The 16,498-nt window shown below is 48.5% G+C and overlaps 1 protein-coding gene across 2 annotated transcripts; it reads left to right on the plus strand.

Moving 5' to 3' along the window:
- Positions 1–1,403: 1,403 nt before the first annotated feature.
- LOC135401336 (cholinesterase-like) lies at positions 1,404–16,244 on the plus strand. 2 transcript variants are annotated; one of them, XM_064633684.1, is made up of 13 exons: positions 1,404–1,856; positions 2,372–2,666; positions 2,731–2,979; positions 4,610–4,807; positions 5,035–5,159; positions 12,218–12,566; positions 12,919–13,161; positions 13,254–13,451; positions 13,557–13,681; positions 13,789–13,987; positions 14,121–14,369; positions 15,682–15,926; positions 15,983–16,244. In XM_064633684.1, exons 1-13 carry the CDS (start codon positions 1,537–1,539, stop codon positions 16,140–16,142), a joined length of 2,955 nt encoding a protein of 984 aa, XP_064489754.1. In that variant the 5' UTR covers positions 1,404–1,536; the 3' UTR covers positions 16,143–16,244. The 2 variants fall into 2 exon arrangements, with proteins under 2 accessions (XP_064489754.1, XP_064489755.1); XM_064633685.1 differs by lacking the exon at positions 4,610–4,807.
- Positions 16,245–16,498: the final 254 nt, after the last annotated feature.

The following is a 16,498-nucleotide window of genomic DNA, read 5'->3' on the forward strand; positions in this document are numbered from 1 at the left end:
CCAAGGTTCAAGTTCAGGACACACGGAACAGTTTCAAACCACCTAGGCGTAGGCATGAAATTCATCCAGATTCAAGACAAGGCCGAGAAATTAGGGGAAGCTTCCAAATGCCCAATTTCAACCGCTAATTTCTTGCACCAATGTGCAAGTCTGAGCAAGAGAAACATTTCCAAATTCATCCGCGTGCGTTCCATTTTTGTTTATTGCCGATGACGAGACGCGCACGGACCTACATAAACACTCCATAGTTTCACAAGTCCCACGAATCTTTGTGGTGCGGTTGGTTTTCAGCTGTCAGACTCTGTAGACCGCTTGCCTGATGCGGCCGCAGTGACCCTCGCCTTCTTTCTCGTCGTCCTTGATTTTTTTGGCTTGACCTGGTGCGGAACACCACGTGCCCGGGGGATATTGAAGTTGTACTTGGGAGCTCCCATCACGGCGTACTTGTCGTAGGTGTCGGCGCTCCGGTCATAAGGTCCAGGTTGACGTTCGGTGGGCCGTTCACGTTTCGCGCGCATCATGTCATCTCTGGCGTTTCTCATAATGGCAACTGCGGAGATAGCTGTGCCGAGCCCAATGAACAGCAGGGCGAGGCCGCCAAAGTACAACAGATACCGGTCGCGGTCATCAGCCGAGGCTGGCCCCATCACCTTGGAGCTGATGGCCAGCCGTGGCGGGTGCTTTTCCGCAGGACGCGTCGTAGCGGTTGATGGAGACTGCGCTCAGAAGATAAGAACCCAGCACGGAAGTCAGGGGTCAGCGTCGAATGTCGGTTTAGGCCACGAACGCGTTGCACGGAGCTCGCGCTGTCGTCCGGCTCCACGTCCACTTCGTCGTCGTCGACTGCATCCGCCGTATCGCCATCTTCTTCTTCTTCAAGTTTGTGTTGAATGTAAAAAAAAAAAAAAGAAGATAAAGATTTCTTCTGCCCTTGTTTCCTTGGCAATCCTATCTCTACCCAGCTTCCCTTTACAATCGTTTGCCAATTGGCCATACGTCATTGTTGAGAAGTTGAAGAAGGAGAGAAGGCGGTCCTTCACCCCGCTGCCCGCACTACGCTCTTGAGGACACCATTGATCACTTCTTCCTCTTGTGTCCTCGTTACGCATTGCTCCGGAACACCTTCATTGCCATTCCTCTTCTCCTTCCACCACTAAGCACAGTGGCCACAAGCCACACCATTCCTTCCATTCCATTTTTTTTCTTGCTCATAGCATCCCTGTCGCTTCTTCCTCTTTTCTGTCCTCTGGCCGCATTTATAATCGCTTTTCCAGTTCAATTCTTTATACCGTCATCTCGTTCATCTCTTCATCTCAGCGCTCCTCATAACCTATAAGCCTTTTTAAGTAGAAGAAGAAGAGTAGAATCTGCTGCTACTGCGTGTGTGAAGAAGAAGTCGTTAACTTGAATCTGGCTCACGGCCATTATCTCATTGGTAGAAGAAGAAGAAGAATCTATTCGTTCGAAGTCCACATTACCTTGTTCATTCTGGAGGAACAAAAACGTCGCGTAAAACGTGGGCGGTCTCTTCCAGCGATGCCGGCTGCGGCAGAGAAGTCGTCCGCGGGGTCGATGGTCTCCTTCGAGACCGCCCTGACGTCAACTGTATGTCTGCACGAACCATCGAAGCCTCCGGTTGTCCCCAATGGTCACACTAGGTCCCCACCGAACCATACCTTTTCACCCACGCTTTCTCCGAAGCCTTGCCTCAAGCGCGATATTCAACCCAACCAAAAGAAACTTGAAGACTTCGCACGGTCAGGCTCGCACCAGGGTTCGGTTCTGAGTCCGCAAATGTACACTATGGAAACAGAACGTCACAAACCGGGGAGTCGTAGGCCCAGGCGAAGGCTCATGTATGTTGATTTGTGTTCTATATTATACTGTTGAATGAGGGTGTTACCGCCACTTTATCTGGATAATGCCCTGTATATAAAACTGAAAAAAAAAGGCTAAGAGCTGGTCTTAGGAACTTTGCGGGCGTGAGGGACACGAAAATGACCTTCGTGTCGTGTCATCCTTTTCGTCTTCCTCAAGCTCAAGGTTCCTCCGACTGAAGTATGCAACTGAGCGTTGCGAGGCTTGGGTTGTGCTTGTCCTATGTTTAATTGCCTCATCCACTACCACGAACAAGGTTTCTATTACGGTACATATGCCTTGTATGTTCGCTACAAGAACAGTTTTGGGATGTAGTGATACCTTGATGGCGACTGGCAGAACCGCTCCCCAGAAGCTCACCGTGGTACCTGAAAGGTTAGACTACGCAGTGTCTACAGTGGGTGCTCTTCTTTCTGTCATGTTGGAAACTATAAGAATCCTTCATATCTGTTAGTGTTCATTTTTGATTACGTCTAGCGATTCTCTATTATAGATTTCGCTTGTGTCTGGCAATGGTGTTGGCAACCGTTGCTGTGCTGGTCGTGTGGATCCTGTACCGTTCCGTTTTCTTCTCGAGCGACGACCCCGTCGTTCGTGGGCGCTTCGGGGCCGTACGCGGCGTGCGCATTAATGTGAAAGACGGTAACACATTGATCTCACTCCATGCCTTCTACGCCATCCCGTACGCCAAAGCACCTGTTGGAGCCCTGCGGTTTCGGAAGCCCAGCGGATGGAGTCACCACTTCATCGACCCAAACTTCAATGACGGCAACGCAACGTCCGAAAAGGTACAGGCTTTGCAATGACGACTTAATTTGGAAGAGTTTCTAAAGACATGCTTTTCCGTGCCAGGTAAAGAACGCCAGAGAGTATGACTTAGACGTGATAGACTGCACCGAGAAGCGTGGTCCTTGTCCACAGAACGGCTTCCTGTACGGTAATCGGAATGTCAAACTCGAGAACTGGACCGAGGACTGCCTTCATATCAATATCTGGGCGCCACCCGCCGACTGTTCTAACCGGCACGTGAAGTGTGGAAACAACACAGTCCTTTTCTTTCTGCATGGGGGTTCGTTTCAGAACGGAGGCAACAGTTTGGAGGTATATGTTTGAGCTTCTGGTTTCTTTTCTTTTTTTTTCTTAGCTAGGAGCATGTCCCTCCGGCTTCACCGCGTCTTCACGTATCAGATCACGTTACTTTGCTCATATTTGTCGACAGTTGGATTGCCGAACTCGTGCAATGTCTTCATCAGTCGGTATACGTAGGGCAAGTCCTGAGAAAGTGCCAAGGCGGAAGAATGTGGCCACCACCCTTAATTTCAAGAACCGCTTACGAAATGTCGCCACAGTAACTTCGTACGATGTAAACAGGAAAAGGAGAACGACGGACGCGGCGGCGTATTGCACGCAGCGCGTGAACATTGCGCAAAGACGAGCGTTAGGTAAAGCGGCTTGTTTCTAAAGCATGAAATTTGCACGAGATCTGCTCCAAGCGTTCACCTTGGCGGATAATTTTTTCAGGCGTGGCATTCATTGCGAACGTAGAATAAGAAACAACCTTTGTATACACGTGGCTGCTTACTGTTTGTTCTGGGCTGTGGCGACAAAAGTGCCCGAACCAGAATCGGGGTAAACTGGCCCCAACACGTTGGGGGAATTCGACCCTGGGTTTATTAAGCTTCCAGACAGCCCTGAGGAATATAGTTTCTAGTTTCAGACAAATGTATGACACGCGCGTATTCCAAGGAGTTATGTGGAGCTGGAGTGCCGAACAGTTGGTATAGCAGCCGTAAAATCCGTTGAAGCCCTTGGGGATGGCCGCACTATTCATGCTGCCGTTAGACAGTTCAGCATCTTCCACATCTACTTACTCGACCTCTTCGCTCACCTTCCTCTTACTTAGAGTCAAGCTATACGCGTGATCCCCGACCAGTGAGACTGAGAGAAGCACCTCGCCCAGCACTCTACGTTGCTGCAGGAGTAAAAAGAAGTCAGTGGTCTGAGTTGACAGATCACAGCCGTTACTTATTTTGCTTGACGTCCCTCTGTCATTGCGAAATATTGTGAAACTGAAACAAGGCATTTACAGGGGACATTGTAACCGAGGACGAAGTGCTCCTTGTTCAGTTATTGAAATGTCGGCTTTCACCAGTAAGGGGCTCTGTGCTCAGGAGACTGTAGAACATTTGGTCCTGTGTCTTACACTAATTCTGCATAATGTACCGGGGCATGTTGGCGTACATGCAGCTGGAAGCGAGAGCGCGAATTTGTATGTTGAAATGTTGAAAGTTAGCTGAAGCTAAAGGGCGCATTACCCCATCAGCTGGGCGCTCTTCCCCCAAGGGTCGGGGTAAAGCGGCAGTTTAGGAGGGCTGCTTTCCTGTGTTCTTGCTAATAAAGTGTCACGATTATGTTGTTCAAATAATGAGGACTACCATAAGGTCCTAAAGACACTTCTTAAGAGTTTTATCCGTCTACGTCCACGTCCACGTCCTGCTTTTATGTATTTATTCTTCGAAAATGTGGGCGCAATCCCCCGACTTACCCTATGTTGCACATACCGGTACTTCCTCGTGCGTTGACTCTGCAGTCAACTCTATTGCCCACAGTGCAGTTTTCCTCCCGCAAGCGCACTTCTTCGGAATTATTGCACTGCGAAGCGTATACAAAACGTAGACCACAGAAGGCACGTACTACTATGTTCAGCATATGAATGCATGTGTTTGTGCAGTTCTATGACGGCAGATACTTGGCAGCGCTGGGTGATATGGTGGTGGTGGTGCCAAACTACCGCCTCGGAGTGTTTGGCTTCTTTTGGTCCGACGATACGACTGACAAGATCCCTTCCAACGTGGGTCTCGAAGATCAAGCCCTTGCCCTCTCTTGGACATTGGATAACATAGGTTATTTTGGAGGAGATTCTCAGAAGGTATTGCGCCATAGAGTACCGACATCCGCGTGTGAACTGTCGTTGGGGTAGTACAATTATCTCTGAGTGCTTTTGTGACTAGCGCCGTCTACTTTCGCGGGAGCCAATACATGCGGATGGAGCAACAGTGGAACGCTGTGTCGGAGGTCGTGTCGGTCTTCCACTGCTACCCTGTCCACGTCGTGGCTCTTGATGGTAGTGATGAATACCATATACTTGTTTTTCAGCTGGTCTTGGCAGGATACGAAGCTGGTGCGACAGCATTGGGGTTTCACATGTATTCTGGTCCAAGCAGCATCTGGACGACGTCGGCCAGAAGGTTCATCCTGCTTAGTGGCGGTCCGTTTCGAAAGTATGTAAGAGTACAGTACTGGATAAATCATTGAATCCGCATCATTAAAGCGTCCAGGGACCCTTAACTGATCCCCCTTCTCAACTGGTGCACGTGCTCGCTTCGTCAGCCGCCAGGGTATAGAATAACTTCACTCTCTTGTTCATTAAGCTGTTGTCCTGCATTGTACATGTGTGCACAGATACCAACTGTGCTAATACACCAGGTCGGGTCCTGCTAGCTGACAGATGGTATCTACATAACAGATATAGTGTATTTACACGATCGAGCGATATCCCAATGGAATATTCTAATGGAAGAAGAAAAAAACAGCTCGCGACACCGAATTTCTACCTCGTCTTATGTTGAACACACTTACGGCGCAGCCATATACGGTGTGGCGTACTGCCCACACAGCAGGTTAACTTATGTGTGGGCTGTGTCACCCATATCACCCTATATCGCTACCGCCATATATCACCTATGTCGCTATATCACCGCATTGCCCCTGTCGTCTGATACGGAATATTCTATGGCCAAGCCACAGAGGAAAAGTACTCGTGGAAAGAACTACATACCGTCATGTCCCGACCTGAACCTTTTCCTTCAGCCTACCAATAAACCCGGGAAACGTCACACTCTACCCGAGAAACGTCATCATGATACGTTGGTAGACAGACTGAAACCGAAACGAATCGGAAGGGGAGGGCTAGGTTCCACGAATTGGCACTTGTTCGCTGCCTCCTGTTGAATGAAAAGTAGTACCGAAGGTCGCGTCCCTTTCAGGGACCATCGTGATCCCCTCCCAGACAGAACACTTTCTCCTGTGGACGTCCGAGACAGATCCCAAGGTCCATATCCGGAAATCTATATCCGTCGGATATCACTGGGAGCCTCATACATGGACGTCCCAGGATCTGTATCCACAGGATATCCGGTCGCGGCTGTTTCAAGAATTGTCCGAGCTAGATCCCTGTCGGGATGTTACATGGATCATTTATTGCGGGAGAGAGAGAAACGGGTGGCGATGTAGTACTGCTAAGTTTGACTTTCGATGTACCAGCTGAATGTCTCTAACCAAAACCAGTAGGAAACACAGACATCGTCTTGATAGCGAGTTAATACACCAAGCAATTTATTGCTTCGTTGTTGTATGCGTGCGTAATCAAATTAAGCTTAGACAACACACCCATCATTTTGATTCACAGGCGAGAAGGTATCTGGAATATGGGGATGCTCGTGAGACAAGCAGTATATAGTATCTGTTCTCTGTTTGGAAGGAAATGGCACTGCCTTTCGAAGTGAGCTTCTGGGACAGGGTTGTCCTGTCGGAGCTTTTATATATTTTTTTCTGACTAAAACGCTGCGTTCGTTCTCCGTCATGGCATGTACAAAAAACAAAGAGGAGCAACAGAAATTAAAAGGTGCGGAGGCGGGGATTAAAACAAAATGGCAGGCAGAAAATTGCTGATTTCAAAGAAAACTGTCTTTCTCCTCTACGGATGTGTGTATATCCACACAACGTGTGCATGTACATAAGTAGGTCCGTGCAATGTCCAGACATCTCCATGTAACATCCTGTGAGGACAAACGACGGATATATGTGGGAAGTCCGAACCATGGCCACTCGGAGATGTGGGGGACGTCCGTCGGAAAAATGTCTGTCTCCCAGGGAGGTCCGAATTTCCGTCAAAGGATATCCACAGGAACACCCCAGGAGGTTTTGTTCTGTTTGGGCTCAAGACCGTGACTTTCGTGCGCGACCTTGTTCTCCCCTAGCTTGGAGCATAGTTCAACTCTACAAAACTTGTGGCGCTGCCGAACACTATGACGGTATTTGTTTACAAACAGGGAGATGTCTATTTATAAGGTCGTTGAACCTTTCCGTGTCCGACTATGTCTTTGCGTTTGACCTCCAGTTGAATATCTTTGCTTCGGTTGTTCCTCCAGTTTTGACTGTCATCTTCCTGGCAGATATCGTACAACGCATGGAACCCTTGCCGCAGAGTTGGCGAGAGAGCTCAGCTGTCCTGACGACCTTCGCCGTTCTGAGGCCCTAAACTGTTTGAAGATGACATCGGCGGCCATTATTCTCTCTAAGACACCTGCCTTCTGGCCTATGTTCCAATATCCGCCAGTTGAAAGGACCGTAGGGGAACTGCTTAACAAAATTCCCGAGGCAAGTTCTGAGGTTCCAGTTTCACTTTCTATTAGATCTACCTTAGCGATGAGCAGGGCAGCCCTACAAATCGTGTGGTCGCACCACACGTGCTATAATACCGCACGAATGCTGATTTATCTGCACCGCTTCCAGGGTGTGGGGCCATATAAAAAAGAAGTCCTTCTGAGTCGCACTGTGCACGAAGGCTTCCTACGTGCGTACGAACTTTACGGAACGTCAGAGAAGGAGCTGTGGGTTTCGCCACTCAATACGGCTAAACAAGTCCTGCTGCCCGTGTTTGGAAGTCATCACTGGATGCAGGCGTTTGGGCCAGGTTTCAACGCCGACCATGTAACCTGCGTTCGTGCAAACGCAGCTGTCACACGCGCTCTGGTTCGTAATGACACAATAATAACGACGACGCTCACTCGTACTGGCTTAGCACACTAGACGTCTGCTCAGCACATCCATATCTTACAGGGCACATGTCCGATGCACTTCCTGGCAGACAAAGCCTACTTTTCTAAAAACACCGTATACGGCTTCGTCTTGGGCAATCTGCGCAATTACACTGCATGGTTCGACAAGATGTCGGACATAGTTTCTTTCGAAGAATTGTATTTCGTGTTCGGGATGCCCTTAAAGCCAGGCTTGTCATCCACGCACGAGGACAAAATATATTCCAGGAGCATGATACGCATGTTGTCCACTTTTGCGAAAGAAGGGTAGGGTCGTAAGTAGAGAAAAAAAAAATCTGATGTTATTCATGTTCGTGTTCCATTTTCTTACAGGGTCCCGTTTCTTGGTAATACTCCGTTGCCGAAATACGTTCCCCAAAGCATGTTTCCATTCATAGGGGCACATGGTGTCGCTCAGGAGGAGGAGTTCAGTGATATAGCCATGTGTCACCAGATTAAAGACATGTACAAGGCATAATTTTATAAGGCGCTCGATAAGTTAACCGTGAAATGCAGAGATGCGATTCGCATATTTTCCTAAGGGGGCTGGCACGTTTTCTTCTGTCTGCATTATGCAAGCTTATAATAAAGTGAATGCTTCACATTCCGGCTGTCCTTGCTACTGTAGCGTCCGTTTGGATGTACTATATCCTCTTTGCCATAGGTTGTTGCCGGCGTGTTGAGAGATACTGCCCACACCCGATTTATCAACGCTGCAAAGACAACTTTGTACCATTGCGCCCGTGTAGCGTGCCGCTGCGTAGCCTATGCGTTAACTAAAAGAACACCAACGAAACAGTGAACCAGGGCTATATTCGGTGCTTCCAAGATATTGCACTTAGTTTACGTCTCTGAGACGGGTCGAGGCTGAGGGAAAGCAGCGCTCTCGCAAGGTGGCCCTGAGGAATGGGACGTCACGGCTGAAGCTTTCAAAGGCAACAGGCGCGTACTCGAGGGCAATGTGTTCACGGTATTCACGCACCACCTGACACACTGCGCTGCTGCAGCGCTCGCGTAACTGATCTGGGTCTATGTTCGTAGCAAAAACAAATTAAGTAGTGAAACACGAGAGACCTCTGGCTCCATAACCCGCATTAAGGTAAGGTGCTTGAAGTGGTGGGGAGTAATACAGTGCATCTCTGTAATGAGTAATGCTAACGCATTACGCTTTGTGGAATAGTAATGAGTAATGTACGGCTATTATATTTTATCCTTGTAATGCGCAGTGACGTTACTCATTATTTGGGTTGAAGATGGTCTGAAGCCAAATTGTGCCTGGTAAAGGTAAGGAAAACTTCCTCCTCTGTCACCGATCGTGTCGCCGACCATGTCACCAAGGACCAGGACAATAGTGCAAATCTTTCGACGAAATCATTCATTTTGCACAAACTGCAATCACGGGCAATGTGTCACGAAGTCACGTCTACTACTACTAGTCACGTCTCGCTTACTGTACATGTAGGACTGTGTAAGAGACCTCTGGGGAAAACACTACCACTACAGATCTATGCAAACGGAGTACTACTGGAAACCGCCACCATAGCGTTAAGTCCTCGTGCCAGGAGCCAACCTTCCATTGCTTATCGCGTCTGACCTCACAGGCCTCTTGAGCCCTACTTAGCTGTCCTATTTTCCGTCCAGTTGAATTACGGCAGTCGAAGAAAAGGCACCAGCAGTGGGATTGGTGGGCGTACCGAAAGGGGGCAAGGGGGGCTGTGCCCCCCCCCCTGGCTCTCCAAGGTCGCTTGTGAAAATAGTGCACTATTTAGTAATAGGTTGTAATGATTATTCTCAGACGTTACAATAGGATCCGCTGAACACCCGCAGAGTCCACAACGTCCGCCTCCAGAAAAAGAGGTGGTAAGGGGCAGTTGCCCCCCTCCCCTTGGAAAAAATCCCGGGAACGCCGATGGTGGGATTCGAACCCACACCCTCAATTTGCCGATCAGAGACGCTACCAATCAGAGGGTGTGGGTTTCAATCCCAGTGCTGGTGCCTGTTCTACAACTGCCATAATTCAGCTGAAGTACGCGACTGGACATTGTGAGGCTTGTGTTGTGTTTGTCCTATGCTCAATTTCCTCGTCCACTACAACATTATGTTCAGTCCTCTTATCCCGTTTGTCTTCCCCTTCCTCTGTTTCCTCTCTTCACTTTGTTCGCCTGGCTTGTACAATGAAGTTCTTTGCTGGTTTGAGTCTCGTGTCGTCCAGTTGTGGTTCTCCGCGCGTGTCGTTCTCCTCGCAGTCACAGAAATGTTACCACTCCCCTATGTACACCAACTCGCCTGTGCCCTTTTGTTTTGTTGTACAGCACTTACGCACGTCTTCTATGTCCGGTGACAGCCGGTTTGGACTTAATAGTTTTGACCATAACTAAACATCTAGGATAACACAGGGCGGGTTGCTACATTATTTGTAGGGTTCGTGGTTTTCGGCATTTTCCGAAAAATGCCGGAAAACACCCCCCGAATGATTTTTTTCAGATTCGGAATATTCCGAAAAAATTCGAATTTCTCGTATCCTGACAGCTGCCATTCCTGGAACGGCAAAGAGAAATCCCCTTGGAATCTCCCTTTGTCGACTATTTCTCGAGCGCAGCATTATCTTCGGGCTGTGTTCTTGTTTCGGTTTGTGTTTGTGTGTGTCGGCCGGTGTGTGTTTGTGCGGTCGGTGACCGCCTTTTGGCAGCACACGTACTTAGTGACACACCTACCTTTAGTAAATTTACTATTCAGAACCTTTGTGGTGTGTTGTTGTCGGGTTAAAAAGAGATCATGAGTGTAGGGAGCTCCCAAACGGTTTCAAAATAAGCCGATCGCTCATCCCCTGCCCTAGCCTTCTAGTTCATTTTTGTGTTTTTTGTATTCCTCTATCTACTCCCCTCCAGTTACTACTTGGAGTGACCCCTGTTTCCGTTCCTGAGGCACTTCAAGGCACTTCACTGTATGAGGACATATTCTTATTTGTTCTACGAGATGAATCTCGTATGGATGATATAAAGCGCGAGTTTTTCGAATATGCTGTATGCCCTGCCCCTCAGGTGGATATATCTCCTATTCAGTTTTGGACGACCCGTTCCAGCACATGGCCTTTGTTATCACAGTGCGCCTTAAGCATACTGGCTATTCCTGTTTCTAGCGCTAATGTTGAGTGCACGTTCTCTAAACTGCGTGTTATTAATCGCAAGGAGCGAGCCGCTATGACAGATGCAAGCATGATGATGTGCGCTTGCATCTATCACAACAAGAGGTAGTCTCCTTGTTTGCTTGTTTGGCACAGGCAATAAAAGATATTGTTAATGAAGCCATGAATCGATTCACTTCGCCCGCAAAATAGGCTTTCCTTCATGCGAAATAAATAGATGCCCGTATTCGGGCATTTATTTTTTGGGCGGAATATAGATGCCGAAAAAATCCGATTTATTGTCCCCTATATAAATGCCGATAAACACCCCCCGAATTGGTTTGAAAATAAATGCCGAAAACCACAAACCCTATTTATTTGCAATACTCGTGGAACAAGATAGAGACAGACATGCAATAGATTTGACACTCGTCCTGAGGAAGTTTTTATGGGCCTCGACGCAAGCACTGCGTTATGGCAAGATATACAGCAAAATCATCGTTTTGCCATTCATCATTTTGCCTTTGCGCTGCTTGTGCTCTATAATAATACACTTGTGCTTGTACTCTACCAAAGTCGGTCTGGATTAACCGTCATAAGAAAAGAACCCCACGCAGTGAGCGTGCATACCGAAGACGAAGAAGAAGAGCTACACTATGTCACCCGCCACCGCGCATTTCGAAGCCGTGAGAGCCATTGGAACTATTTCATTTGAGCCATATCTATCGCCGTTCCTGAAGCCCGCCGAACCATTCACCGTGGAGCGGCAAAAGCATACCGGGGTACGTGGACTACCTCCACGACATGTACCGTCCTTGGGAGAACGGACGTCCCTTGTTTCGACTATCTCTTTCGAGACTGCACCGACGTCTGCTGCACGTAATGACAGCAGGCCGAAAGCCCCGGTTGTAACCAACGGCTATGTCACGGCTGCTGTGGACCGTGGTATTACCCCCACGCATTCCCAGGAGTCATCTCTCAGGCCTGACAACCAGCTCTGTCTCTCAGGATTAAAAGAACCCCAAAAGATCTCCATCAGAGCACGCTTGGAGTCCGTCTTAGCTCCAGAAGCGTATGGTCTGGAGATGGATACGACCAAAGCGAAACTTGATCGGCCAAAAAGGGCCCTGACGTATGTTGGTTGATTGTATTACCGCGCTTTTGCTTTTGCGACGTTTCGCAAGTGTGTAGAATAGCAGCATTCATTTGGTCTTTCCATGTACATTTTATGCCTGCGGTCCTTCGTCTGGTGTTCTTTGCACGCATAATATATGGCTGTACTCACCAAATGGTCGAAACCGATTAGTGGTTTATTCTGTGTATTCTTTCTCCTTAGGGTTCACGTCTGCCTGGCCATAATAGTAGTCACCATTGCTGTACTCGTGCTGTCCGTTATATACGTCTTCTCCACCCTGAGTCGAATCGATGATCCTGTAATACACGGGCATTTTGGAGCAGTGCGTGGTGTCCTCGTACAGGTGCAAGACGAAAACAGAGCGATTCCACTGTACGCTTTCTACGCCATCCCGTACGCAAAGGCACCCGTTGGACAGTTGCGTTTTCGTAAGCCTCGAGAACGTGCTCTGATTGGGCCTCAATTCCTGAAGCAACAAGACTCCGAGGACGATGGCGTCCAGCCACAGGGGGAGCATGACAACGTAAATGAGACAGCTAACAACCACAAGGTACTGGGCTGAATAACCTACCCATTGTCAGTGACAACATAAGTCATACACTTCACCCCGCCCCCACAGAAGAATCGCTCCGCGCGCACGAATGTAGTGCGGCGCGGCCAAGTGAAGACTTGGGGGGGGGGGGGGGGGAGAGAAAGCGATGGAAGGACGGCACTAAATCGCGAAGCGGAGGCGTCGTGCAGAGGCTGATAGCCAATCGCAGGAGCCTTACGTTGTCACTGACCATAGTGAGCGAACATTTCAAAGCAGGTGTGAAGGGAAGTGCTGCTGGACGAAAGTCGCCCAAAAGCAAATGTTTTCGTGTTTTGTAAAGTTACTGTTTTCCTTTCTACTCCTTGTAAAGGGGAAGGGTGAGCCGAGCACTCATTTCGTGGTGGACTGCCGCAAGAAGCGCGGCCCGTGTCCGCAGAAGGACTTTCTTGTTGGCACTCGGAAGGTAAAGGTGAAGAACTGGTCCGAGGACTGCCTCCACCTGAACATCTGGGCACCGCCCGTCGACTGTTCCAGTTCACGCCAATGCGGGAACAACACTGTTCTTCTTTTCCTGCACGGCGGGGCATTTCAGAACGGAGGCAACAGCTTTGAGGTATGTTTTAGTGTACTTACTGCTTAACCTGCCTGCTGTTATCTGCCTAAGAATATGCCGCATCATACACGCTTGGTTATGTTACTGCGCAGCGCTACGACGGCAGCTACTTGGCTGCGTTGGGCCGCTTGGTCGTAGTTGTGCCGAACTATCGCCTTGGGGTTTTCGGGTACCCCTGGTCTCCTGAAGTGGATGGCCTTATACCAACCAATGTGGGCTTAGAAGACCAGACCCTAGCCCTCTCGTGGACGCTGCAAAACATTGGCTACTTTGGTGGGAATCCTAAAAAGGTACCTCACCATATCTTTTTTTTTTTTTTTGCAACGGCAAAGTTTTGAGCAATGAGAAAATATCTGAAGGTGGGCTCACTAAGAACCTAGATAATTGTTTGCCAGCTTGTCATAGCAGGACACGAGGCTGGCGCCACGGCTTTGGGCTTCCATATGTATTCTACCCCTGACAACCTGTGGATAACTTCTGCGGACAGGTTCATCTTGCTTAGTGGCGGCCCCTTCCAAAAGTACGGGAACCCGTAGTGCTTAATATCCATAACCGGTATTATCGTCCACTGTAATTAGGTATAATCGTCCACTGTAATTAGGTATATATATATTTCTGAATGCGTAGGTACCAGGCAACGGCTGCTGGTGCTCTTGGTGAGCTAGCGAGACGGCTTAAGTGCCCTTCTGACGGTCTTGGGTCGCTGCGTTGCCTGCAGCAGGGTGGCGCGTCCCTCGTGGTGAATGAAGCTCCTGCATTCTGGCCCTTGTTTGAAAAACCTCCAATTGAAAGGTCCACAGCCGAGCTATTCAGTGACCAAGTCAAGGCAAGTGCTTCACGCTCACGGCACCAAGAGCTGGTTGGCACCAGTGGTACTTTATATCTATGGCTATTCCGTGACATATTTTATCTACTTGTTCCAAGCGTGATATACGGACGGCATTTTCTACATCTTCCAGGGCATAGGGCCCCACAACAAAGAAATCCTTGTCGTCCGGACAGCGCGTGAAGGCTTCCTGCGCATGTTCCAAGCTGCAATATCAGCAGCCCCGTTCACCTGTCCTTCACCGTGGAGGTTAGCGAAGGAACTACTGTCACCAGTGTTCGGAACTCATCAGTGGATAAAGGCCTTTGGAGACGAGGTTGACGTACAACTCCTGCACAACATCACCTTTGCCGAGGCAGAGGCGGCTGTCACGCGCGCTATGGTACGTGCACCCCAAAATTTGTTCTGACGCCTACCATCAACGTTTTGACTTTCATTATGTCCACACTGGTCTGCCTTCATCATAGGTTTTTCGTTCGCTGTAGAGAAAAAAAAATGATGAAGGCCAGTGTGGACATAATGAAAGTCGCAACAAGCAGCAACCAGTAACTTGGTACAGGGCAGTGTATTAGTGTAGCAGCAAATTTAGCCGACCATTTAGATTAAAGCTGAACATGGCTTTGATAAGCGTAATAAGTTTCTTTTGTTACGTTTAATGTAATTAACGTAATTTAGTTCACGTGGTCGGCAGATATTTCAAGTACTGTTTTGCCGTTACGGAGCACAGCGTGGCCGGGAGCACAGAGCCAGAAAATGTGTAGAGCAAGTCTTCGACGGGATCCTTCCACCAATTTGGTCCCAACGTTCTCCAACACACTTGATGTTGTCGCCCATGTTGTGACTCGCCCATGTTGTCCGCAAGAGGCGTTTCAGCTGTTTCAGAACTGCCAACTGATGCTGCGGATTATAGGCCAAAGTCATCAAGTCATTAACACAATTAACATAACGAAAGTCACCAAAGTACGTAAATTCAACGTCCAAAACCTCGCAGACCTCAAAAAGTAGAACACTCATACAATGGCAGTGAAGCTTCTAAGTTTATGTACAAGCTTTCGCGTGGTGTATACCAGCGCGCTTATACCAGTATACCAGTATATATCGCGCCAGTACACCTATGATTCATCACGCGAAAGCTTGTACATAAATCTAGAAAGCTTCAGTGTCATTGTATTCTACAGTCATCTTGGACTTGACTCTCCTTGTGTACCTGCTACAGAGCACATTCTTCTTCACTGCCCCCACTACCAACCTTACCGAAACGCACTCCCCGGGTCTCTTAATCAGCTGAACTCTCGCCCGCCCTCTCTCTCTCTCTCTCTCTCTCTCTCTCTCTTAAAATTGCTTTGTCCCTGGCCAAATTCAGCCCCCCAACGCTCTGCCCTCAAAACTCTTTTGACCTTTTTGAGCATCATAGGACTTCGATCCTTATTGGGAAGGGGCTGATTGTTTCACTCCCCACATCCCCACCAGCAATGGGGTAGTGCATCGCCCCTGGCGATGAAACTCCCCGTTCATCACAGCAAAGTTGTTGTTGTACCTGCTCCTGCTGTCAGACCTTAATACGGAGGAAAGGGTCCCACCACAGTTGTTTACTTACAGTTGTTGTAACATGGATGTCCTCAGCGGTCAGGCTACTAGCACAGTGTCCTTCGTAACCCAGGACCCAGATTACTGCGAATGCATTGATCATGCAGGCAACGTGTCCCATGCGCTACCTTGCCGACATTGCGTACACTGCAAAGAATACAGTTTACGGATTCGTCCTGGACAATCGGCGAAACTTCTCTTCGTGGTTCGACAGGGTGGCCGAGGCTGCAGCTTTCGGCGAACTGCACTACGTATTTGGAATGCCTCTACGACCAGGCGTTTCTTCGTCGATAGGTGACAAAATGCTTTCCAGGAATATGATACGTATGTTCTCTACTTTTGCAAAGCAGGGGTAGGTCGTAGTTAGCCTGCCTGGCTAACTAATTTGATTACGTATGTTTCATGCAGGGTGCCGGTTCTTGGGGACACAGCGCTGCCAAAATATGTGCATCATGGTATGTTCGTCCTCTTGGATCGAAGTGACACTGTCCTGCACGATTCTGTGAATGATAGTGCCATCTGCGATGATATAGTAGATATGTATAAGGCAAATGGCACACAGCGATGATGATACACACCCCCTCTGCTTTACTAACGTGTACATGAACTGTATCTTTCTTGAATGTTTGATCGAATGCGTTATTCAATCGCTACAATATACGATGAACAATTGAAATATGTCAGTCGGCAGGGGTGGGAACCACACATCTCCCGATTGCCAGTCGTGTGCGTTAACCAATTACGCTACGCTAGCATCTGCTTTCCGACGAGGCTTGTGTCTTGTTGGTCAGTTTCGTCAGCAGTGTGTTTGTTTCAGCCTCGGAACAATTACTTTCCATCGTGCATTCTTAAAACGGCCACCTCTAAAAGTAAAAGGTATAGGATAACCTCTAACTATGGCGTATACCATTACCTATAACATTA

The sequence above is a fragment of the Ornithodoros turicata genome, chromosome 7 (assembly GCF_037126465.1).
Source record: "Ornithodoros turicata isolate Travis chromosome 7, ASM3712646v1, whole genome shotgun sequence".
NCBI classification, from domain to species: Eukaryota; Metazoa; Arthropoda; class Arachnida; order Ixodida; family Argasidae; genus Ornithodoros; species Ornithodoros turicata.